Source organism: Convolutriloba macropyga, chromosome 2 (assembly GCF_964194025.1).
Source record: "Convolutriloba macropyga chromosome 2, txConMacr16.3, whole genome shotgun sequence".
NCBI classification, from domain to species: Eukaryota; Metazoa; Xenacoelomorpha; order Acoela; family Convolutidae; genus Convolutriloba; species Convolutriloba macropyga.
Window position 1 is genome coordinate 50,486,368 of NC_134469.1, and position 25,342 is coordinate 50,511,709.

General features: G+C 40.1%; 1 protein-coding gene across 2 annotated transcripts in view; it reads right to left on the reverse strand.

Moving 5' to 3' along the window:
* Window positions 1-25,342, reverse strand: part of LOC142358741 (ankyrin repeat and SAM domain-containing protein 3-like) — a 137,895-nt gene that overhangs the window by 22,642 nt on the left and 89,911 nt on the right. Inside the window, exons 8-9 of one of the 2 annotated variants that reach the window (XM_075410289.1) lie at window positions 15,164-15,367; window positions 14,480-14,782 (exon numbers count right to left, since the gene is read on the reverse strand). In XM_075410289.1, coding sequence (XP_075266404.1) covers window positions 14,480-14,782; window positions 15,164-15,367 — 507 coding nt within the window. The remainder of the gene's footprint in view (window positions 1-14,479; window positions 14,783-15,163; window positions 15,368-25,342) is intronic. The other variant, XM_075410290.1, reaches the window with a different exon arrangement.

Sequence of the window (25,342 nt, forward strand, 5' to 3'; positions counted from 1 at the left end):
CGGTCTGGTTTAAAATTATAAATGTCATGTAAGGTAGTTGCAGACTGCGCTGAAAGGGCCAGTTTGCATTTGCCTTGATATATCGACTCATGTAATTGCTTCAGCCCAAGTGTTGTGATAGTGGGAGACAGCAATCTGGTTCGTCTCTCAAAAGACATTGACAGGGATGAAATGCTTAACAAACGCAACGTTTCCCTGAGATGTAGGCCTGGATTTCGTGCAGGACATCTGGACGATGACGATGTGCAGTTCCGTGCTAAGTTTAACTTGGGCATCATAATGATCGGAAACAACGACATTTCACAACATCCAATGAAACATTGGATAAAACCCGATAGTCCACTGAAAACAGCAGCGCGCATTTGTGGGTTTGCAAAGGTTCTGCAAATCAAAAACGTTGATGTTCGAGTAATTGGCTTGATGGCGCGACCTGATGTGAAATACGATTTGGTTAAGGAGGCAAATGATCTAATGCAAAACTTTCTTGGAAATTTATATGTGGGGCCTCGATATATACATGCATCCCATTTCAAGAAACCTGATTCTCAAGACTTTGCGCATCTGAACTTCTATGGCAAAAAACTTGTGTTGGCTTTGTTTCTTCGCATTCTAGATCTTAGATTTGGGAAGAACTAATGCTTGAAATCAATCAAAAACTTGATATACTGATTGTTGGTTTAATTAACTAATACGACAAGATTTGTCAAAACTGGCTCTTTTCATTTTTGCGCATATTTTACACTTTGATTAAATGCTTCTGGTGCGTTAAAATTTCTTCGTTTGCTAAAAGTTGCAAAATTTCGGTCATTTGAAACTTTTTCAAGTGTTTGCCCCTAATTCAACTGTTGTTTTTTTTGTTTTGAAAAATTGGCGCAGATTGTTTTGTTTTCGAAAAAGAACAAAAAACTGGCGCCTGTCTCAAATAATAACACTTGAAAATAGTCCAATTAGAACAGCCAAGAATATGAAAATTTCCAGAAAATAAAAAAATTTTTCTTGCTTTTAATTTCGAAAATAGTTAAAGCTGTTAACGTTGTGTCAAAACTGCCGTTTTCAGTTTACAAGAAAAAAACAAAGAGAAATCCCGGTAAATTTCTAAAACTGTTAGAAAAATTCCGAGGTTTTGTGAGACAAATTTAATCAAAAAGACAAAATATTTGAATAAAAAAATTCATTGAGCTGAAAGGGCCACTTTAATCATAAAGAAAATGATATGATAAAAAGTCATTCTGCGCTGAAAGGGCCAGTGTGAAAAAAATAACATGTGTGTATTTGTTTGTTTGTCTGTGTGCGTGTGTGGTGTGTGTGTAAGTGTGTGTATGTGTGTGTGTGTGGTGTGTGTTTGTGTGTGTATGTATGTGTGTGTATTTGTTTGTGTGTCTGTGTGTGCGTGTGTGGTGGTTTGTGTGTATGTGTGTGTGCGTGGTGTGTGCGTGTGTATGTTTGTGTGTGTTTGTGTGTATGTAGGTGTGTGTGTGTGCGTGTGTGTTTGTGTGTGCGTGTGTGTCTGTTCTGTGTGCGTGTGTGTGTATGTGTGTGTTTGTGTGTGTATGTATGTGTGTGTGCGCAAGGTGTGGGCGTGTGTGTATGTGTGTGCGTGTGTTCTCTGTGTGTGCGTGTGTATGTGTGTGTGCGCGCGTTTGTGTGTGTGAGTGTTAGGTGTATGTGGTGTGTATGTGTGGGTGGTGTTCGGATTTTGGCTGGTTTTGGATTTTTTTGGTAGGTTTTAGGTGGCTTGGTTATTTATTTTAGGTGGGTAGGTTTTGATTTTTATTAGGTGGGTTTTGGGTTTTAGTTGGGTTTTTTGTGTTTTAGGTGACTGGGTTTTAGGTGTTTGGGTTTTTGGTTTTAGGTGCGTGTGTGTGGTGTGCGTGTGTGTGTGTATGTGTGCGTTTTAGGTGTTCGGGTTTTGCCTTTGGTTTTTGGTTGGGTTTTAGGGGGGTAGGTTTTGGTTTTTGTTAGGTGGGTTTTGGGTCTTAGTTGGTTGGTTGTTGTGTTTTAGGTGGGTGGGTTCTATGTGCGTGTGTGTGTGTGTGGTGTGTGCGCGCGCGTTTTGTTTTTTGGTAGATGGGTTCTGGTTTTAGGTGGGTGTGTTTTGGTTTTTGGGTGGGTTTTGGACAGGTGGGTGCTTTTGTGTTTTAGGTGGGCGGATTTTTGGTGGTTGGGTTTTGTCTTTTGGTTGGCTTGGTTTTAGGTGGGTAGGTTTTGGTAGGTGGGTTCTGGTTTTAGGTGGTGTGTTTTGGTCTTTGGGTGTGTTTTAGGTGGCTGGATTTTGGGTTTAGTTGGGTGGGTTTTTGGTGGGTGTGGGTTTTTGGTAGTTGGTTTTTGTCTTTTGGGTGGCTGGGTTTTAGGTGGGTAGGTTTTGGTTTTTGGTAGTTGGGTTCTGGTTTTAGGTGGGTGTGTTTTGGTTTTTGGGTGGGTTTTAGGTGGGTGGATGTTGTGTTTTCGGGGGGTGGGTTTTTGGTGGGTAGGTTTTGGTTTTTGGTAGGTGGGTTCTGGTTTTAGGTGTGTGGATTTTTGGTTTTATTGGTGGGTCTCAGGTGGCGGGGCTTTGGATTTTAGGTGGGTAGGTTTTTGGTGAGTGGTTTTTGGGTTGTAGGTTGTTGGTTTTTTTGTGTTGTAGGTGGGTGGGTTTTTGGTGGGTGTGGTTTTTTGGTGGTTGGGTTTCGTCTTTTGGGTGGCTGGTTTTTAGGTGGGTAGGTTTTGGTTTTAGGTGGGTGGTTTTTGTGTTTTAGGTGGGTGGGTTTTTGTTGGGTAGGTTTTGGTTTTTGGTAGGTGGGTTCTGGTTTTCGGTGGGTGTGTTTTGGTTTTTGGGTGGGTTTTAGGTGGGTGTTTTTTTGTTTTAGGTGGGTGATTTTTTGGTGGATAGGTTTTGGTCTTTGGTAGGTGGGTTCTGGTTTTCGGTGTGTGGAATTTTGGTTTTATTGGTGGGTTTTAGGTGTCTGGGCTTTGGATTTTAGGTTGGTAGATTTTGGGTGAGTGGTTTTTGGGTTTTAGGTTGTTGGTTTTTGTGTTGTAGGTGGGTGTGGGTGGGTTTTTGATGGTTGGGTTTTGTATTTTGGGGCTGGTTTTTATATGGGTAGGTTTTGGTTTTTGGTAGGTGGGTTCCGGTTTTAGCTTTGTGGATTTTTGGTTTTTGGGTGGGTTTTAGGTGGCTGGGCATTGGCTTTTAGGTGGGTAGGTTTTTGGTGAGTGTTTTTTGGGTTGTAGGTTGTTGGTTTTTATGTTGTAGGTGGGTGGGTTTTTGGTGGGTGTGGGTTTTTGGTGGTTGGGTTTTGTCTTTTGGGTGGCTGGTTTTTAGGTGGGTAGGTTTGGTTTTTGGGTGGGTTTTAGGTAGGTGGTTTTTGTGTTTTAGGTGGGTGGGTTTTTGGTGGGTGTTTTGGTTTTTGGGTGGGTTTGAGGTGGGTGGTTTTCGTGTTTTAGGTGGGTGGGTTTTTGGTGGGTAGGTTTTGGTTTTTGGTAGGTGGGTTCTGGTTTTAGGTGTGTGGATTTTTCGTTTTTGGGTGGGTTTTAGGTGGCTGGGCTTTTGGGTTTTAGGTGGGTTGGTTTTTGGTTTGTTACTTGTTGGTTTTTGTGTTGTAGGTGGGTGGGTTTTTGGTGGGTGTGGGTTTTTGGTGCCTGGCTTTTGTCTTTCGGGTGACTGGTTTTTAGGTGGGTGTGTTTTGGTTTTTGGGTGGGTTTTAGGTGGGTGGTTTTTGTGTTTTAGGTGGGTGGGTTTTTGGTGGGTAGGTTTTGGTTTTTCGTAGGTGGGTTCTGGTTTTCGGTGGGTGTGTTTTGGTTTTTGGGTGGGTTTTAGGTGGGTGGTTTTTGTGTTTTAGGTAGGTGGGTTTTTGGTGGGTAGGTGTTTGGTGAGTGGTTTTTGGGTTGTAGGTTGTTGGTTTTTGTGTTGTGGGTGGGTGGGTTTTTGGTGGCTGGGTTTTGTCTTTTGGGTGGCTGGTTTTTAGGTGGGTAGTTTTTGGTTTTTAGGTGGGTTTTAGGTGTGTGGTTTTTGTTTTAGGTGGGTGGGTTTTTGGTAGGTAGGTTTTGGTTTTTGGTAGGTGGGTTCTGGTTTTCGGTGGGTGTGTTTTGGTTTTTGCGTGAGTTTTAGGTGGGTGATTTTTGTGTTTTAGGTGGGTGGGTTTTTGGTGGGTAGGTTTTTGGTGAGTGGTTTTTGGGTTATAGGTTGTTGGTGGTTTTTGTGTTGTAGGTGGGTGGGTTTTTGGTGGTTGTGGGTTTTTGGTGGCTGGGTTTTGTCTTTTGGGTGGCTGGATTTTAGGTGGGTAGGTTTTGGTTTTGTGGTGGGTTTTAAGTGGGTGGTTTTTGTGTTTTAGGTGGGTGGGTTTTTGGTGGGTAGGTGTTTGGTGAGTGGTTTTTGGGTTGTAGGTTGTTGGTTTTTGTGTTGTAGGTGGATGGGTTTTTGGTGGCTGGGTTTTGTCTTTTGGGTGGCTCGTTTTTAGGTGGGTAGGTTTTGGTTTTTGGGTGGGTTTTAGGTGGGTGGTTTTTGTGTTTTAGGTGGGTGGGTTTTTGGTGGGTAGGTTTTGGTTTTTGGTAGGTGGGTTCTGGTTTTCGGTGGGTGTGTTTTGGTTTTTGGGTGGGTTTTAGGTGGGTGGTTTTTGTGTTTTAGGTGGGTGGGTTTTTGGTGGGTAGGTTTTTGGTGAGTGGTTTTTGGGTTGTAGGTTGTTGGTTTTTGTGTTGTAGGTGGGTGGGTTTTTGGTGGGTGTGGGTTTTTGGTTGCTGGGTTTTGTCTTTTGGGTGGCTGGTTTTTAGGTGGGTAGGTTTTGGTTTTTGGGTGGGTTTTAGGTGGGTGATTTTTGTGTTTTAGGTGGGTGGGTTTTTGGTGGGTAGGTTTTGGTTTTTGGTAGGTGGGTTCTGGTTTTCGGTGGGTGTGTTTTGGTTTTTGGGTGGGTTTTAGGTGGGTGGTTTTTGTGTTTTAGGTGGGTGGGTTTTTGGTGGTTAGGTTTTTGGTGAGTGGTTTTTGGGTTGTAGGTTGTTGGTTTTTGTGTTGTAGGTGGATGGGTTTTTGGTGGCTGGGTTTTTATCTTTTGGGTGGCTCGTTTTTAGGTGGGTAGGTTTTGGTTTTTAGGTGGGTTTTAGGTGGGTGGTTTTTGTGTTTTTGGTGGGTAGGTTTTGGTTTTTGGTAGGTGGGTTCTGGTTTTCGGTGGGTGTGTTTTGGTTTTTGGGTGGGTTTTAGGTGGGTGGTTTTTGTGTTTTAGGTGGGTGGGTTTTTGGTGGGTAGGTTTTTGGTGAGTGGTTTTTGGGTTGTAGGTTGTTGGTTTTTGTGTTGTAGGTGGGTGGGTTTTTGGTGGGTGTGGGTTTTTGGTTGCTGGGTTTTGTCTTTTGGGTGGCTGGTTTTTAGGTGGGTAGGTTTTGGTTTTTGGGTGGGTTTTAGGTGGGTGATTTTTGTGTTTTAGGTGGGTGGGTTTTTGGTGGGTAGGTTTTGGTTTTTGGTAGGTGGGTTCTGGTTTTCGGTGGGTGTGTTTTGGTTTTTGGGTGGGTTTTAGGTGGGTGGTTTTTGTGTTTTAGGTGGGTGGGTTTTTGGTGGTTAGGTTTTTGGTGAGTGGTTTTTGGGTTGTAGGTTGTTGGTTTTTGTGTTGTAGGTGGATGGGTTTTTGGTGGCTGGGTTTTTATCTTTTGGGTGGCTCGTTTTTAGGTGGGTAGGTTTTGGTTTTTAGGTGGGTTTTAGGTGGGTGGTTTTTGTGTTTTTGGTGGGTAGGTTTTGGTTTTTGGTAGGTGGGTTCTGGTTTTCGGTGGGTGTGTTTTGGTTTTTGGGTGGGTTTTAGGTGGGTGGTTTTTGTGTTTTAGGTGGGTGGGTTTTTGGTGGGTAGGTTTTTGGTGAGTGGTTTTTGGGTTGTAGGTTGTTGGTTTTTGTGTTTTAGGTGGGTGGGTTTTTGGTGGGTAGGTTCTGGTTTTTGGCAGGTGGGTTCTGGTTTTCGGTGGGTGTGTTTTGGTTTTTGGGTGGGTTTTAGGTGGGTGGGTTTTTGGTGGGTAGGTGTTTGTTGAGTGGTTTTTGGGTTGTAGGTTGTTGGTTTTTGTGTTGTAGGTGGATGGGTTTTTGGTGGCTGGGTTTTGTCTTTTGGGTGGCTCGTTTTTAGGTGGGTAGGTTTTGGTTTTTGGGTGGGTTTTAGGTGGGTGGTTTTTGTGTTTTAGGTGGGTGGGTTTTTGGTGGGTAGGTTTTGGTTTTTGGTAGGTGGGTTCTGGTTTTCGGTGGGTGTGTTTTGGTTTTTGGGTGGGTTTTAGGCGGGTGGTTTTTGTGTTTTAGGTGGGTGGGTTTTTGGTGGGTAGGTTTTTGGTGAGTGGTTTTTGGGTTGTAGGTTGTTGGTTTTTGTGTTGTAGGTGGGTGGGTTTTTGGTGGGTGTGGGTTTTTGGTTGCTGGGTTTTGCCTTTTGGGTGGCTGTTTTTTAGGTGGGTAGTTTTTGTTTTTGGGTGGGTTTTAGGTGGGTGGTTTTTGTGTTTTAGGTGGAAGGGTATTTGGTGGGTAGGTTTTGGTTTTTGGTAGGTGGGTTCTGGTTTTCGGTGGGTGTGTTTTGGTTCTTGGGCGGGTTTTAGGTGGGTGGTTTTTGTGTTTTAGGTGGGTGGGTTTTTGGTGGGTAGGTTTTGTTTTTTCGTAGGTGGCATCTGGTTTTCGGTGGGTGTGTTTTGGTTTTTGGGTGGGTTTTAGGTGGGTGGTTTTTGTGTTTTAGGTGGGTGGGTTTTTGGTGGGTAGGTTTTTGGTGAGTGGTTTTTGGGTTGTAGGTTGTTGGTTTTTGTGTTGTAGGTGGGTGGGTTTTTGGTGGGTGTGGGTTTTTGGTTGCTGGGTTTTGCCTTTTGGGTGGCTGGTTTTTAGGTGGGTAGTTTTTGTTTTTGGGTGGGTTTTAGGTGGGTGGTTTTTGTGTTTTAGGTGGAAGGGTATTTGGTGGGTAGGTTTTGGTTTTTGGTAGGTGGGTTCTGGTTTTCGGTGGGTGTGTTTTGGTTCTTGGGCGGGTTTTAGGTGGGTGGTTTTTGTGTTTTAGGTGGGTGGGTTTTTGGTGGGTAGGTTTTGTTTTTTCGTAGGTGGCATCTGGTTTTCGGTGGGTGTGTTTTGGTTTTTGGCTGGGTTTTAGGTGGGTGGTTTTTGTGTTTTAGGTGGGTGGGTTTTTGGTGGGTAGGTTTTGGTCTTTGGTAGGTGGGTTCTGGTTTTGAGTGTGTGGATTTTTGGTTTTTGGGTAGGTTTTAGGTGGCTGGGCTTTTGGGTTTAAGGTGGGTAGGTTTTTGGTGAGTGGGTTTTGGGTTGTAGGTTGTTGGTTTTTGTGTTGTAGGTGGGTGTCTTTTTGGTGGGTGTGGGTTTTTGGTGGCTGGGTTTTGTCTTTTGGGTGTCTGGTTTTTAGGTGGTTAGATTTTGGTTTTTGGTAGGTTGGTTCTGGTTTTAGGTGGGTGTGTTTTGGTTTTTGGGTGGGTTTTAGGTGGCTGGGTTTTAGGTGGATGGTTTTTGTGTTTTAGGTGGGTTGGTTTTTGGTGGGTGTGGGTTTTTGGTGGTTGGGTTTTGTCTTTTGGGTGGCTGGTTTTTAGTTGGGTAGGTTTTGGTTTTTGGTAGGTGGGTTCCGGTTCTAGGTGGGCGTGTTTTGGTTTTTGGGTAGGTTTTAGGTGGGTGGTTTTTGTGTTTTAGGTGGGTGGGTTTTTGGTGGTTAGGTTTTGGTAGGTGGGTTCTGGTTTTAGGTGTGTGGATTTTTGGTTTTTGGGGTGGGTTTTAGGTGGCTGGGCTTTTGGGTTTTAGGTGGGTAGGTTTTTGGTGAGTGGTTTTTGGGTTTTAGATTATTGGTTTTTGCGTTGTAGGTGGGTGGGTTTTTGGTGGGTGTGGGTTTTTGGTGGCTGGGTTTTGTCTTTTGGGTGGCTGGTTTTTAGGTGGGTAGGTTTTGGTTTTTGGTAGATGGGTTCTGGTTTTAGGCGGGTGTGTTTTGGTTTTTGGGTGGGTTTTAGGTGGCTGGGTTTTAGGTGGATGGTTTTTGTGTTTTAGGTGGGTGGGTTTTTGGTGGGTGTGGGTTTTCGGTGGTTGGGTTTTTTTTTGGGTGGCTGGGTTTTAGGTGGGTGTGTTTTGGTTTTTGGGTGGGTTTTAGGTGGCTGGGTTTTAGGTGGATTGTTTTTGTGTTTTAGGTGGATGGGTTTTTGGTGGGTGTGGGTTTTTAGTGGTTGGGTTTTGTCTTTTGGGTGGCTGGTTTTTAGGTGGGTAGGTTTTGGTTTTTAGGTGGGTTTTAGGTGGCTGGGTTTTAGGTGGATTGTTTTTGTGTTTTAGGTGGATGGGTTTTTGGTGGGTGTGGGTTTTTAGTGGTTGGGTTTTGTCTTTTGGGTGGCTGGTTTTTATGTGGGTGGTTTTGGTTTTTGGTAGGTGGGTTTTGGTTTTAGGTGTGTTGATATTTGGTTTTTGGGTGGGTTATAGGTGGCTGGGTTTTGGGTTTTAGGTGGGTGGTTTTTGTTTTAGGTGGGTGGGTTTTTGGTGGGTGTGGGTTTTTAGTGGTTGGGTTTTGTCTTTTGGGTGGCTGGTTTTTAGGTGGGTAGGTTTTGGTTTTTAGGTGGGTTTTAGGTGGGTGGTTTTTGTTTTAGGTGGGTGGGTTTTTCGTAGGTTTTGGTTTTTGGTAGGTGGGTTCTGGTTTTAGGTGGGTGCTTTTTGGTTTTTGGGTGGTTTTTGCAGGTTTTCGGGTTTTTCTTCATGACAGGACGACACCCCGAGGACGAGGAGAGGACAACAGAGCTGGATCTGGAAACGACACCCCGAGGACGAAGGGAGGACACCCGAGGTGGATCTGGAGAGGCTCAGCAGGGGCTGGCTGGGGGGTCTGTCGGCTTCTTCAACCCGGTTTGGTTGGTGCCTTTTTGCGCACTTTTTGCGCTTTCTTTCTCTTAGGCTCTTTGCTTTGCTTTTGTTTTGCCTGCGCCTCTTAGGATTAGGATTTTGAGCGCTTTTTTGCGCTGTGCCCCTCCCTTCTAAGTTTTTTGGCGCAGGCCCTAGGTGTTGCTTTGCTTGGCGTTGCTTTTGCCCCTGTGTGCTTAGGCTTAAGGTGGGAGGGCTCTTTTAGCCTGTGCCGTTTTTGCGCCCATTTTTTCCTTCCCCCTAGGTGTTTGGCACAGGCTCTGGTTTAAGGCTTTTCCGTGCGTGTTTTTTTTGTTTTTTTGGTTTGTGCTTTTTTCGTTGTTTTTGATTTTTTTTTCTTGTTTGGTTTTCCTTTCCTTGGTTTTTTTCGTCTTTTTTCCGGTTGTGGTTTGTTTTTTTTCGTTCCGTTTTTTTGCGTTTTTCTGTGTTCCTGTTTTGGGCACATAGTGCCCGTTTTTTGCGTTTTTCTGTGTTTTTGTTTTGGGCACATTGTGCCCGTTTTTTGCGTTTTTCTGTGTTCTTGTTTTGGGCACAATGTCCGTTTTTTTGTGTTTTTCTGTGTTCTTGTTTTTGGCACATGATGTCCGTTTTTTTGCGTTTTTCTGTGTTCTTGTTTTGGGCCCAGCATGTCCGTTTTTTGCGTTTTTCTCTGCATCGTTTTTTTGGGCACATCGAGTCCGTTTTTTGGTGTTCTTGTTTTGGGGATATCGTGCCCGTTATTTTGCGTTTTTCTGTGTTCCTGTTTTGGGCACATCGTGCCCGTTTTTTTGTGTTTTTCGGTGTTCTTGTTTTGGGCACATCGTGCCCGTTTTTTTACGTTTTTCTGTGTTCCTGTTATTGGCACATCGTGCCCGTTTTTTGCGTTTTTCTGTGTTCCTGTTTTGGGCACATCGTGCTCGTTTTTTTGCGTTTTTCTGAGTTCTTGTTTTGGGCACATAAGGTCCGTTTTTTGTGTTTTTCTTTGTTCTTGTTTTGGGCCCATCATGTCCGTTTTTTGCGTTTTTCTGTGCATCGTTTTTTTGGGCCCATCATGTCCGTTTTCTGCGTTTTTCTCTGCATCGTTTTTTTGGGCACATCGAGTCCGTTTTTTGCGTTTTTTGGTGTTCTTGTTTTGGGCACATCGTGCCCGTTATTAAGCGTTTTTCTGTGTTCCTGTTTTGGGCACATCGTGCTCGTTTTTTTGCGTTTTTCTGTGTTCCTGTTGTGGGCAGATCGTGCCCGTTTTTTTTGCGTTTTTCTGTGTTCCTGTTTTGCGCACATCGTGCCCGTTTTTTACGTTTTTCTGTGTTCCTGTTATTGGCACATCGTGCCCGTTTGTTGCGTTTTTCTGTGTTCCTGTTTTGGGCACATCGTGCCCGTTTTTTGCGTTTTTCTGAGTTCTTGTTTTGGGCACATAAAGTCCGTTTTTTTGTGCTTTTCTGTGTTCTTGTTTTGGGCCCATCATGTCCGTTTTTTGCGTTTTTCTGTGCATCGTTTTTTTTGGGCCCATCATGTCAGTTTTTTGCGTTTTCCTCTGCATCGTTTTTTTGGGCACATCGAGTCCGTTTTTTGGTGTTCTTGTTTTGGGCACATCGTGCTCGTTTTTTTACGTTTTTCTGTGTTCCTGTTATTGGCACATCGTGCCCGTTTTTTGCGTTTTTCTTTGTTCCTGTTTTGGGCACATCGTGCCCGTTTTTTGCGTTTTTCTGAGTTCTTGTTTTGGGCACATAAGGTCCGTTTTTTTGTGTTTTTCTTTGTTCTTGTTTTGGGCCCATCATGTCCGTTTTTGCGTTTTTCTGTGCATCGTTTTTTTGGGCCCATCATGTCAGTTTTTTGCGTTTTTCTCTGCATCGTTTTTTTGGGCGCATCGAGTCCGTTTTTTGCGTGTTTTGGTGTTCTTGTTTTGGGCACATCGTGCCCGTTATTTTGCGTATTTCTGTGTTCCTGTTTTGGGCACATCGTGCTCGTTTTTTTTGCGTTTTTCTGTGTTCCTGTTGTGGGCAGATCGTGCCCGTTTTTTGCGTTTTTCTGCGTTCCTGTTTTGCGCACATCGTGCCCGTTTTTTTACGTTTCTCTGTGTTCCTGTTATTGGCACATCGTGCCCGTTTGTTGCGTTTTTCTGTGTTCCTGTTTTGGGCACATCGTGCCCGTTTTTTGCGTTTTTCTGAGTTCTTGTTTTGGGCATATCGTGCCCGTTTTTTGCGTTTTTCTGAGTTCTTGTTTTGGGCACATAAGGTCCGTTTTTTTGTGTTTTTCTTTGTTCTTGTTTTGGGCCCATCATGTCCGTTTTTTGCGTTTTTCTGTGCATCGTTTTTTTGGGCCCATCATGTCCGTTTTTTGCGTTTTTCTCTTCATCGTTTTTTTGGGCACATCGAGTCCGTTTTTTGCGTTTTTTGGTTTTCTTGTTTTGGGCACATCGTGCTCGTTTTTTTGCGTTTTTCTGTGTTCCTGTTATTGGCACATCGTGCCCGTTTTTTGCGTTTTTCTTTGTTCCTGTTTTGGGCATATCGTGCCCGTTTTTTGCGTTTTTCTGAGTTCTTGTTTTGGGCACATAAGGTCCGTTTTTTTGTGTTTTTCTTTGTTCTTGTTTTGGGCCCATCATGTCCGTTTTTTGCGTTTTTCTGTGCATCGTTTTTTTGGGCCCATCATGTCCGTTTTTTGCGTTTTTCTCTTCATCGTTTTTTTGGGCACATCGAGTCCGTTTTTTGCGTTTTTTGGTTTTCTTGTTTTGGGCACATCGTGCTCGTTTTTTTGCGTTTTTCTGTGTTCCTGTTATTGGCACATCGTGCCCGTTTTTTGCGTTTTTCTTTGTTCCTGTTTTGGGCACATCGTGCCCGTTTTTTGCGTTTTTCTGAGTTCTTGTTTTGGGCACATAAGGTCCGTTTTTTTGTGTTTTTCTTTGTTCTTGTTTTGGGCCCATCATGTCCGTTTTTGCGTTTTTCTGTGCATCGTTTTTTTGGGCCCATCATGTCAGTTTTTTGCGTTTTTCTCTGCATCGTATTTTGGGCGCATCGAGTCCGTTTTTTTGCGTTTTTTGGTGTTCTTGTTTTGGGCACATCGTGCCCGTTATTTTGCGTTTTTCTGTGTTCCTGTTTTGGGCACATCGTGCTCGTTTTTTTTGCGTTTTTCTGTGTTCCTGTTGTGGGCAGATCGTGCCCGTTTTTTTGCGTTTTTCTGTGTTCCTGTTTTGCGCACATCGTGCCCGTTTTTTTACGTTTTTCTGTGTTCCTGTTATTGGCACATCGTGCCCGTTTGTTGCGTTTTTCTGTGTTCCTGTTTTGGGCACATCGTGCCCGTTTTTTGCGTTTTTCTGAGTTCTTGTTTTGGGCATATCGTGCCCGTTTTTTGCGTTTTTCTGAGTTCTTGTTTTGGGCACATAAGGTCCGTTTTTATGTGTTTTTCTTTGTTCTTGTTTTGGGCCCATCATGTCCGTTTTTTGCGTTTTTCTGTGCATCGTTTTTTTGGGCCCATCATGTCCGTTTTTTTGCGTTTTTCTCTGCATCGTTTTTTGGGCACATCGAGTCCCTTTTTTGCGTTTTTTGGTTTTCTTGTTTTGGGCACATCGTGCTCGTTTTTTTGCGTTTTTCTGTGTTCCTGTTTTGGGCACATTGTGCCCGTTTTTTTGCGTTTTTCTGTGTTCCTGTTGTGGGCACATCGTGCCCGTTTTTTGCGTTTTTCTGAGTTCTTGTTTTGGGCACATAAGGTCCGATTTTTTGTGTTTTTCTGTGTTCTTGTTTTGGGCCCATCATGTCCGTTTTTTGCGTTTTACTCTGCATCGTTTTTTTGGGCACATCGAGTCCGTTTTTTGCGTTTTTTGGTTTTCTTGTTTTGGGCACATCGTGCCCGTTTTTTTGCGTTTTTCTGTGTTCCTCTTTTGGGCACATCGTGCCCGTTTTTTTTGCGTTTTTCTGTGTTCCTCTTTTGGGCACATCGTGCCAGTTTTTTTGCGTTTTTCTGTGTTCCTCTTTTGGGCACATCGTGCCCGTTTTTTTGCGTTTTTCTGTGTTCCTCTTTTGGGCACATCGTGCCCGCTTTTTTGCGTTTTTCTGTGTTCCTCTTTTGGGCACATCGTGCCCGTTTTTTTGCGTTTTTCTGTGTTCCTCTTTTGGGCACATCGTGCCCGTTTTTTTGCGTTTTTCTGTGTTCCTCTTTTGGGCACATCGTGCCCGTTTTTTTGCGTTTTTCTGTGTTCCTCTTTTGGGCACATCGTGCCCTTTTTTTTGCGTTTTTCTGTGTTCCTGTTTTGGGCACATCGTGCCCGTTTTTTGCGTTTTTCTGTGCTCTTGTGTTGGGTTTTTAAATATTGTATATGTTTTAGAAAAATTAACTTCAAGACGGAAATCAACCAAGGAAGCAATGAAGAAAACAGAAAGCCAAGAAAACAGAAAACCAAGAAAACAGAAAGCCAAGAAAACAGAAAACCAAGAAAACAGAAATGAAAAATCAGGAAAAGTCTTTAAAAACGAAGATCGAAAGACCCTTTTCTGATGCCTTAGATTAATATTTTTCTTATGTTTTTACTTTTCTGCTTACTTTTGTCGATGCCAAAATATGTGTACATTCATATCTTGCAATGTTTTAGATTTTTTTCTTTGAGTATAGGTCTTAAGAATAGGTGCTGGAGGCAGAAAAAGAATTTTGAAAGTAAAAAAGTGTATCTTGTAAGATTCTTGAAAGAAAAAGTGTATCTTGTAAGATTCTTGTAAGAAAAAGTGTATCTTGTAAGATTCTTGTAAGAAAAAGTGTATCTTGTAAGATTCTTGTAAGAAAAAGTTTATCTTGTAAGATTCTTGTAAGAAAAAAGTTTATCTTGTAAGATCTTGTAAGATTTTGGAAGAAATTCTTGTAAGACGATGCATCGTCTTGTAAGATTCTGCCAGAATCTTGTAAGATCTTACAAGATAAACTTTTTTTCTCGACTAGGGATTTTTGAATCATAATAACTCAGCGCCATAATTATTTTTAGAACATGAAACCACGTACATCCCATTAACAAGTAGATACAGTCGTTAACTATTTATATCTCTCAAACGACGAGTGGGCGGGGCAAACAATTGAAAAATGCTTCATCAAAGCCCAGGGGGCATAACTAAAGAGGCATCAAATGATTCAAATAGAGCCAATTTTTGCAACAATACAAGATTTAAATTAAAAATGAACTCAATTCCGGCGCATTATCTATTTGATTACTGGATTTAAGGCAGCCCAATTAAATTAGGCTGCCTTAAATTCGGATTGAGATCAATTCAACAAAAAAATCGAGAACAAAGCGTGAAAACGTTACTTAATGTTACGAAGAAACGCGTGAAAAAGACCAATAGGACTACAATGGTTGCTACAAGTTTCGTTTGAGAGCACTGTTAACATTGTAGGCTAAATTCGAAACTGATAACATTGTAGGCTAAATTTGAAAATAGCCCAAATCAGCTCAAGTACCTGGTATTGAATTAGCATCTAAGGATGTTGAATTTAATGGTCTCATTGATTTATCTCATAATTTATCCCGTTTCTAATGAATTTTTATCTCTCATGAGCTGCACAAACTCTACATTACACGAGATCAATAACAGCCCCCTTTACCGCTTGGCTGCTACTAATTGAATCAATTCAAAGCTGATTAATAAAAAAATAATCTAGATTTTTGACCAATATTTAACATAAAACCCAGTAAATCTTTTGTGTGAATGAAACAACACTCACTTGATGCCAATTTCCTTGAGATCCTGATCAGTCATCGTGAAGAACACATCAACATCTACATCCTGAGCTTGGAATTTGGGAAGCCACTTGGAACACTGGATCTGGTCCAACACAGCTGCCAAATTGTGACTGTCCCCACCTCCTTCTGCAACAACCCCTGCCTCTACTCCCACGAGACCAGGAGTAAACTGTGGCTGTGACTGGAACTGGTGCGGATGCTTATGCTGTGGCACCTGATGGGGCGTTGTTGCATTAGGGGATACCGTTTGTCGGTGGCCACCAGATATGCTGTCAGATCCTTGCCTGCAATAAGCTCACATCCATAAAGCGGAAGTGACCAAAAAACATATCAGTAAAGTTAGCCGAAAGACGAAACAATTTTGACTAAAATGAGTCTTAATTACTAGAGAATCACAACCCTACTATAGATTTAAATATTCCCTCGACCTCTCCAAGATTCCCGCCATTTAACCATGCGGTGTTGGATTTCAAAGAAGTTTCCAACACCTCATAATTCACTGCCCAGCGAAAGTGAACACCAAAGAATTGTTTTCAAACAAGTTAGCCCAATGATAAGAAAGTAAAAAATGCCGACATTAGTAGAGACAGAGTGAGAGTATATGAGCAACAGATGTCAGATCAACGACAAAAGTCAAGCAATTTTTGCTGTTAGAATTTGCGCACTCATTATGTTTGTCGCATGTTATCTGTGAGGTACTGGACGCGTCCATGTCAATGTGAATATCAGGCACACTCAAAAAAAGAGTGTCCCTTTCTGAGTCCTCGTCAGTCGGAGATACAATTACTACTCCATGAGGTGTAGTTTGATGCGGTTGCTGTTGCAAATAGTCTTTCCACTCTTTGTCAAGCACGGGATTCAACTGAAGGCTAAACACAACCGACAAAATCGCATATAACAGGAAGCGCTTCCACCTTTATTGCCTGTGGGCCTGAGTCACTCGAATAACAATCAGTTCTTCGAAAATTATTGTTCCTAATGCATGCACTAGAAAGCCGAACCTGCTTCACACGTGCCTGAACTGTAGTGTATCCTTCAATGAATAGAAAAGTGTCCAATATTACCAGACTAAATAGTACGTCAAAGACACTGCTTTTGGAGTCCTGCAAATAGTACAAGACTCAATCAAGCTTTTTGTACATGACCAATCAGAGCCACTCAACAACAAGCGACGATTTCAGACAATTTAATACATAAACCTAAACATCAACGGATCACTCGTGATTCCTATGACTTCAATCGGGACTGATGGAATGCACTACTATTTTTAAAGCATGAAAAAATTATTGCCATAAACTCGCCCAATGCTGCTTTGTTTTGCGTACAATAAAAATTTAATATTTTTCTAACAGACCTGAAACTTTTCCATTCAATTAGTATGGACGGTGCAAGGTCAGCCAGGCATTGATAACTTTGCGTTATCGGTTAACAAAGTTTCTATGATTTCAATATTCGTACTGTTTGTTTTCACTAAACTCCTCAGCTGAGTGGCTGCTTTGATCTCGCCTGAAGGCCACGTAGAGAAAGCCAATAGCCAACAAGAACATACCCGGCAGATTGCCGGAAAATAGCCGCCGTTGATTCCAATAAGCATGATTGGGATTGAACGAATAGAATATATCGAAAAAAAATATATTTTTGTACAAAAATATTTTTTAAGTCCGATTTGTTTTGATGGCATTTGAGTAGTTGAACATACTTCTGTTTCTTAGAGAGAGGCTACAGGGGCTACTATCAACACCAATAAGCATTAGAGGTGGTAACTAAGACTTATAGGAACGACGTTCAAATAGCGGGCATCTAAAATTGGGCTTTATGGGTTTATCCCGTTTCTATTTCTGACTTCATACCGACTCTGTTCATTTTGAATTGCTTTGCTTAGCAACTGATGTTCAAATTCACTTTTAGCAGAATGAGAGAAGAGAGAAACTAGCCTAAAAAAGTCAAAAAGATTTCACGCAAAATGTCGAAAAAGCGGCAAAATGGAAAAGCGAAAAAAAGTTTGACGAAGTAAAAAAAACATAGCAGGACAAGTCCTGACGTACAATTCAAAAAATTTTCATTGACGAAACAGAAAACTAGACCTAGAAAGCACTATGAATGGATTGGGAAAACCATTTAGAAAAAAATCAAATCCAAAAAAGCGAAAAAACAGAAAAAATCAAAGCGAAATTGCCGCATGTGAACAAAAAACCACTAGCGAGAAAGCGAATTTTTGTTCAAACACCGTTTTCTCACTCTACTTTAAAATTAGAGCGAAAAAAATTCAAGCCGCAAAACCACTCGCTTTTTCGCTCCATTTCCTGTTTCGGCGTGACCAAAATCACTACTCCAATGTGACTTCAAAAATCACGAAAATGTGTGAACAGATCTTAAAAAAAAAGACAGCGCCCCAATACAATTCAAATTCTTGAATTGTAAAAAAATACGAGCGCAATAATAGCCAGCTGAGAAGATGAGGGCGGCTATTAATAAACACATAGCCGGCAGGAACACACATTGCTGGAAAAGGTGCGAAGTAGACTTGCGTACCTTATAAAACAGATAGAAACAGATACAGATATAAATTGAAAAAGTTATCAATGCCGCTCAAAAGGCCATGTCAAAAACATTCAGCAATAAAATTTCAAAACTTGCAAAAATTCATTCAGCAAAAGCCTTATCAGGGACCTTTATTACACATTTGAGGTCCATTGACCTTAAACTAATTCAAATTAAACTGAAATTTTGAAGTGCAAAAGTCAAATTTATTGAGTGAGGTAAGTCAAGTATGATTGAAATCTAATCACGCAAATGACCTAAAAATGCTTGCTAGAGAGTGAAAAATGACGTCAGATGCGCAAACGCCGTAAGTGAGAGGAACAAGTAATTCGGAATATTTGACTTTTTGGATCTTTACCGTTTGTGCCCCAAGCTTAGTGGGTGCATATTATTTGCACCCCGGACATTCGTGCCATATTTTTACAAAATGATTTACTATGACACGTGCTCTGTAAATATTAATGACACGTGCTCTGTAAGTGGGGGAAGCATAACGTACTGGAGGGGGGGACACAAGCGGATAAGATCCGATGATTTCAGGGTTGCAGAGTGAATAAACGAAAAAAGAGCGTCAGACGACGATACAAAAAAAAATAGAAGTCCTGAATTACAGTCCAAATTTAATGAAAAACTTAAAAAGTCCTGAATTGATAAACAGAAGAATTGGATAACACAAGCCAATCAAAAAATTATATACATTTTGAGAATTATCAAAACAAAATTTGTTTTAAAGGTAGTCTATCGAAAACCGATAATAAATAGACAAAAATTAGGCAAAAAAATAAATTGCTATTTCACAGAAAACTTGCTGGACACAAACGACAAGCAGAAGCAAATACCACAAAAAAAGATTTTTTGCAACAGCAAGTTTTTAATGAAAGCTCTTATTATTAGTGTTATTGTCGTCATAAAATTTTCGTGTTAAAAAATAATTAGCGAGCCCTAAAGCAACAGAGGCCACTAATTATTTTGAAGTTTAAAAACAACAAAAATTACAAGTTACAAACAACCAAATTAAATAATACCGTAGTTACATTCAGACACTTATTTCATCAAAACCGGCAAACTCATCAAAAACTACTAAATGGCAAACGTTCAGGCTACAATAAAAAAATCGAGGCATAAGCGAGCCAAAAATAGATCAGAAACTGATACAAACAGAAAAATAATTTTTAAAAAGTGCTTAAAATCTAGGAAAAAACTTTCAAAACAGCTTCTGTAAAGAAAACAACAATTCATTTCTGTGCGTTTAAGCTTCAAAACAGTTTCGTTACACTTTAAACTAAGAAAACTTTTAAAGTTTCCAAAAATTTGAAATTAACAAATTGACAAAAAGTTGCTGAAATTTGTGATGTTAACATCCTCAAAATTATACTGAACCAATAAAATTTATCTATTGTCCCCAACATAAGCCTGAAAACAGCTTCATCGGTCACTTAAAATAAATAAAACCTGAAAAATATTTTTTAAAAATTCGAAAAACATGAAAAATAGCAAAAAAACTGAAAAATTAATTAAAAGTTTTAAATACAAATGATATCCAGATCGTCAAGATCAACTTTGTGGTTACAAACAGTCCCTTAACCCATTTTTTAGCCCAAGAAAAGTTCACTTGCCCCATTAATCTGAAAACCGAGAATTTTCAAAAAAAATTATCGAGAAAAATCTTGTTTCTGGTATTAAAGTCGGCACAAACAACCAAAAGAAACGAACATTAGCAAAAAAGACATTTCGCATATCATAATAGCCCTATACGCTATGAACGACCTTTAAAACAACAGAATAAACGAAAAATAGAAAAATTGCTGCAATTCAGGGCTCAAAAACAGCGAAAACTGACCTTCCGAAATTTAGGACTTAACGCAGATTCACAATATTAAGCATGCAAAAAAAACGAAAAACTGCTAAAGCCAGTTGCGGTCATCTATTACAACTTAATACCCACCGAGCTTTACCTGTTTATCCCGTTTCAAAAGCTCAAAATCATGGAAAAAGGTGGAAAACATCTTACAAAAAAAGACAGGACCAATATAATCCAAATTCGTTGAACTTAAAAAACCACGGACACCGCAATATAGCTCCGATCAGCTTACAGCTTCGCAGCTATAAAAAACATCACCGACTAACGTCGAGCGAATTGCTCTCAAACTACCGGCTGGCTTTGGCATTGGGATGGGCGGAGTAGGGTCAAGTAATGGGGGGATGCTGAGAGGGCTGGCCTAGAGTGGGGTCCGAAACGCCAGGTAAAGGAGGGTGGACAAGGGAACGTTGGGGGAGAAGACTGAGGGGGTCAAACTAATAAGATTATAGCTCTTACTAATAAGATAATAAGATAATAGCTCTTACCTAATAAGATAATAGCTCTTCACACCATGAAAAAGTCTACTCAAAACGAATTTGGTGAATAGCATTCTTAGAGTATAGAAAGCCGAAATGCTCTCAGAAAACTTGACGCCCTCCGAGCGCTACCTGTTTATCCCTTTTTGAGGACAATAAGTCATATGAGTCAGAAAAAAAATCGGTCAAGCGAAAAATTGCTTAAAAAACAGGACAATGTAATTGCTAACTTCGTTTTTAAAAGTAACTTCTGCTAAAATAATCTTAAATGTAAAACATTTACGTTGCTAGAACAAAACAAAAAATGACTTCCACGAAGTTAGATAAACATCGTCGGACGCATTGCTCTCAAACGACTTGCTCTATTATTCGAGGCCTTTCTTATAAAAAAATACTTATTTACTTTTAAAGGGTTGAATTACCTTGAAAAACCATAATTTTAGTGCTTAAAGACATTCAGAGCGTGAAGTAAGTTGTTTATGCACAGACGAATGAAATTGCGGTTTCGAAGTTTGCGGCATGAAAAATTGTAAAACAAAATAAGCGTCAGCTGACAAAACGAACACCAAGAGTACTGCAAAATTATTGCTCAGCTAACAGAGTCTTAGCTTTGATAAAAAACAGATGACGGATACGGACAAAAAATGTCAAGAGACGCGGAAAAAACAAGATGAGACAAAACAGAGATATTGCAGCCTTGTCAGAGACGGTGGGAAAAGAAAGCGACAGAAAAAAAGACAGAAGTCAGGAAAGATGGAATGGGAAATAATAAAAATGCACAGCCGGGGAACAAAAAAAGAAAGATTCAGCTCGATAGAATAAAACATCCAAAAATGAGCCAAAAAGACTTAGAGAGATCAAAATGAATATAACAGCCTTACAAAGGGCTGGAAGTAAATTTATGGCCAAAACCTTGAAATACAAAAAAGATCACTAAAAGACAAAAAACAGCAAGTGGAAATACAGCAAGAGCACGCATCGGCGAAATTATGGAAGAAGTAAGTAAACAATACACACCCAAGCAAACCCACCCATACTTACAGATAGGATAAACCGGTGACGAGGAAGTTCAAAAAAGAAGGTACTGAAAGCAGTTGAATAACTTTGCGGATTTCAGACTGCTTTGCCGATCAACTGCTGTAAAAAATAAAGGAAAAGGAAGGCAGAACCCAGCCTAGAGAAGTCAAAAAGTTTTCAAGCAAAATGTCGAAAAACAGCATAATTTGATAGAGCAAAACCAATTTTGATTTGATGTAGTAAAAAATGCGAGCTCAATAAAAATCAGCTGAGAAATTGACGCAGGTTATATTTCAAAATAAATCAATTTTGAGTAATGAACATCCGCCAATTACCATCAGCTGCTTAAAACTGAGTTGAGAGCAATTTAAGATTCAAAACAAGAAATCGAGGTCAGTAAAGTCAACCAAACAGTAAAAAATCAATTTTGAATTAAAAAGACAAAAAAGCTGCAATATTTACGCATAAATGCAGTTTCAAAAAGATATTGAAAATGCAAAACTATATATATACAATCTATGTGCAACCAGAGGTGAAAGAAGTTATATACACAGAAGGAAAAAATAAAATGAATTTGAAAAGTTCTTGTTAAGACTGAATGTTCTATCTAACTGTAAAAAACTACTTCCTCTGCCTCAGATGCACTCAGCCATTTCAAGTACCACGGAAGACTTCTGCTGGCAGAACTAAACGTATACAATTGATAATGGATCGGTTCCTTGGTTAGCCTCGTGGAGATAGTGTGAAAGGCGTGTGACAATTTCTTCAGGTAAGTATGATAATTAAAACAATTAAAATAGAAGTGGAAAATATTAAAAGCTCGATGGGCGTGGGTGGCGCTCGAACCCACTCGCGTTGATTTTCTGGTTCTTCTAGGTAATAGTTCACTGCACTAAATTGACATCTGTAGCTGCAGGTTTTTCGTTTCAATGCTTTGTCCTGTCAATGTTCAAATCGTCGCGAACTTAAAATCGAGATCGAAAAAAATTTTTAAACGGTTTTGAACCAAAGAGCCCAGTTCTGATGTTGTCTTAGCGCACGGCGCGATAAGTGTCATGTACGCTGTTATAAAAATTCCGCTTTTCAGGCAAATTAAATTTCCCTTTGACGCAATTAAAGCTGGGGCTTAGATCTCTGGCCCTGTTCGCAAATAATCCGGCTTCAATGAACAAATCAAAATGAGGAGAGAAAAAAGGAACGTGTAAGTTTAGTACAGAAAAAGGGAAAGATAAAAGAAAAAAGTTGTTTCTGACTTGAAATAGCATTAAAATAAATGTGATAAAATTAAGAAATTGTTAAATAAGTGTTATGCTAACCTAAACCATAAAACCACTGAAACCAAACCACGCGCAGCACAATAGTGATTGTTTTTGTTTGTCTTCTTAATCTGACAGATGTTTATTTTTTTAATCAGTGGAGTATTCGGTAAAAACGTAAAAACAATCGCAAAGAAAGTAAAATGAAAGGCATCGTAAGTAGGCGCAACTGTTTGTCTTTAGTTAGGCATAGATATTGATGACAGCTGTGATCTGTTCAGCCCCTAATTGACAGGACGAGCGGCTGGATGAACAGACGAAGACAACCGAATGGGATGGGCAGAGGACAAAGAATGAGTTGTATTTGGCACCGAATTGAATAGGCGAGCGGCTGGCCGAATACTCTTAACAGGTTTGAAAGTTCCGTTGTATTTCTTGTAACATAGCAGAAAGAAAAATAATAAGGAAATTTGGAAGTAACTGATTTGGACTCAAACCGCGGTCGGAGAAATAAATTTCGCTTTTCCGGTATTTCTTCTACGCTTTGTTGACCACTGCGCCATTTTCCTCTTCCAGAGGTTAAAGTTGTTGGGAGTTTTATTGGATGAAGGAAACGCCTCAATAAAATTAATAAAATTTTGCTGGAGTTGGACTCGAACCGTAGTTGTGTGTACTTTATTCAAGCGTCTTTGTGCTCTTCGCAGCTGTGCCATTCGATAACAACTTGTGTTTATCCGGCTGCCAGCATTTCATTTGCAGTTTCTTTCTCTGTTTTTCAATTTGCTTCTGTACTTAGTTTGGCCTTGTTTCCTTAATTTTACTTTTTGTGTTCTCAGTTCTCTCTTATCAAATACCATTGAGCCCATTTCTGCCGTTTGAAAGACTATGTTCATTGATATTGAATTTCCGGAATTGAACTGGGATTGATCCTCAATTCGGTTGGTTGATCACTATGTTAGGCAGTCATTTTAGTCACTAGTCTTTGCTCTATGCGGCAAGAAGTTTTAGTAATGGAGATGGTCAAGAGGGCTTTTGCAAATTTGAGAGGTCACGGTTGTTTCTTATGTATCAGCTCTGTTAGAGACGGTAGGTTGTAATTTATTGCCCTTTGAATATTCCCGTAGGTCAATTTAATCTGCAATTCCTTGACTTGCTTCGTGTTCGCCTCTTCGGGGAGTTTTTGAACCTAGTACCATCTTGGTTTTCAAAGGCAAAATTGCAGAGCGCGGTTTTGCACGATTTGCATTTTATTGACAAGGGCCTGTAAATGATCAGGCCAGTAAGCGTTTGAGAACAGAAATAGGGGTCGGATCCATGATTTGTAAACCGAAATTAGACGTTCTTTGTGAACGTTTAGGTTACTCAGCTTACAGAATTAAAAAAGCCTGTTGTTCGCTCTTCGTACTAAATCTCTGCAAAGTTCTTTCCACTTGAGGTGTGGAGTGAAAGTGATTCCTAAAAAGTTAATCGATTTGGTCTTCTTAATGGATATTCCTTTTATGTTGAGTTCATGAGAAGATTCTTTCTTTGAGGGGTTTTCAAAGACCAGGCATTGAGTTTCAATTAGGTTTATTTTGATTTTCAATGAGCCACACCAATCAATTAGACTGTTCAGTGATGATTGGAGATGCTTTTCTATTAAGTTGGGGGCTCGTGATCTAAAAGAGAGGGCAAAATCGTCAGCGAACTGTGAGAACTGGACTTTTATTTTAAGCAAACTACTGACGTATATGAGAAAGAGAATAGCAATGGCGCGCTGTCGGGCTAAAGTGCAATTTACATTTAACATAATAAAAATCCAATTTAAATTAAAGAAATTGTAAAATTTATAACTGTGTCCACTAGCAGGCCGCAAATTACTTTGATTAAAAGCGACATACACTCAATTGGAGACGTCATCTTCAAATAAATAAATAAGAGACTCTTTTAGAGTGAGGAAGTCTATGACCAAACGCATAATCACGTAACCAAACGCATAATCATGCAAGAGTAATTCGCTCCACTAAAAAGGAAAATTGACGTCATACACCCACTTTAATTGATACTGCATGAATGGAAAAAAAGCAGATGTGAAGTCAGCGCGACACTGTATGTTTGTAAAAAAATCTTGAGAGCAAAATAAAAAACATAGCCGGAAGAATTCCAAAAGAGACTCGAAACATCGACCTCAAATGAAAACATACCCGGCAGATTGCCGAAAAATAGCCGGCGTTGATTCCAATAAGCATGATTGGGATTGAAAGAATAGAAGATATTGAAAAAAAAGATTTTTGTACACAAATATTTTTTAAGTCCGATTTATTTTGATGGCATTTCGTAGTTGAACATACTTCTGTTTCTTAGAGAGAGGCTACAGGGCCAACTATCAACACCAATAAGCATTAGAGGTGGTAACTAAGACTTATAGGAACGACGTTCAAATAGCGGGCATCTAAAACTGGGCTTTATGTGTTTATCCCGTTTCTACTTCTGACTTCAATTTTTTATACTCACTCTGTTCATTTTGAATTGCTTTAATGAGCAACTGATGTTCAAAATCACTTTTAGCAGAATGAGAGAAGAGAGAAACTAGCCTAGAGAAGTCAAAAAGATATCACGCAAAATGTTGAAAAAGCGGCAAAATGAGGTAAAGCGAAACATTTTTTGTACACAAATATTTTTTAAGTACGATTTATTTTGATGGCATTTCGTAGTTGAACATACTTCTGTTTCTTAGAGAGAGGCTACAGGGGCTACTATCAAAACCAATAAGCATTAGAGATGGTAACTAAGACTTATAGGAACGACGTTCAAATAGCGGGCATCTAAAATTGGGCTTTATGGGTTTATCCCGTTTCTATTTCTGACTTCAATTTTTTAAACCGACTCTGTTCATTTTGAATTGCTTTGCTTAGCAACTGATGTTCAAAATCACTTTTAGCAGAATGAGAGAAGAGAGAAACTAGCCTAGAGAAGTCAAAAAGATTTCACGCAAAATGTCGAAAAAGCGGCAAAATTGAAAAGCGAAAAAGTAAAAAAACATAGCAGGACAAGTCCTGACGCACAATTCAAAGAATTTTCATTGACTAAACAGAAAACTAGACCTAGAACGGACTATGAATGGATTGGAAAAACCATTTAGAAAAAAATCCGATCCAAAAACCGAAAAAACAGTAAAAATCAAAGTGAAATTGCCGCATGTGAACAAAAAACCACTAGCGAGAAAGCGAATTTTTGTTCAAACACCGTTTTCTCACTCTACTTTAAATTTAGAGCGAAAAAAATTCACGCCGCAAAACCACTCGCTTTTTTGCTCCACTTCCTGTTTCGGCGTGACCAAAATCAGTACTCCAATTTGACTTCAAAATCATGAAAATGTGTGAACAGATCTTAAAAAAAAAGACAGCGCCCCAATACAATTCAAATTCTTTGAATTGTAAAAAAATACGAGCGCAATATTAGCCGGCTGAGAAGATGAGGGCGGCTATTAAAAAATAACAAAGAAGCCAGAACCATTATTCTTGGTCCTTCAATGTCTTTTATTTGCCTCACCTAAGGAAGGCAAATAAAATTTTGCCCTTAAAGATTTTGTCCGTAACACCAGACTTAAGGGCAAAATCTTCGACAAATAAAATTTGACGAATAAGATTTGACGAATAAGATTTGACGAATAAACTTTGCCCACAAAATGCCTTCCTCCGCTCGCAAAAACAA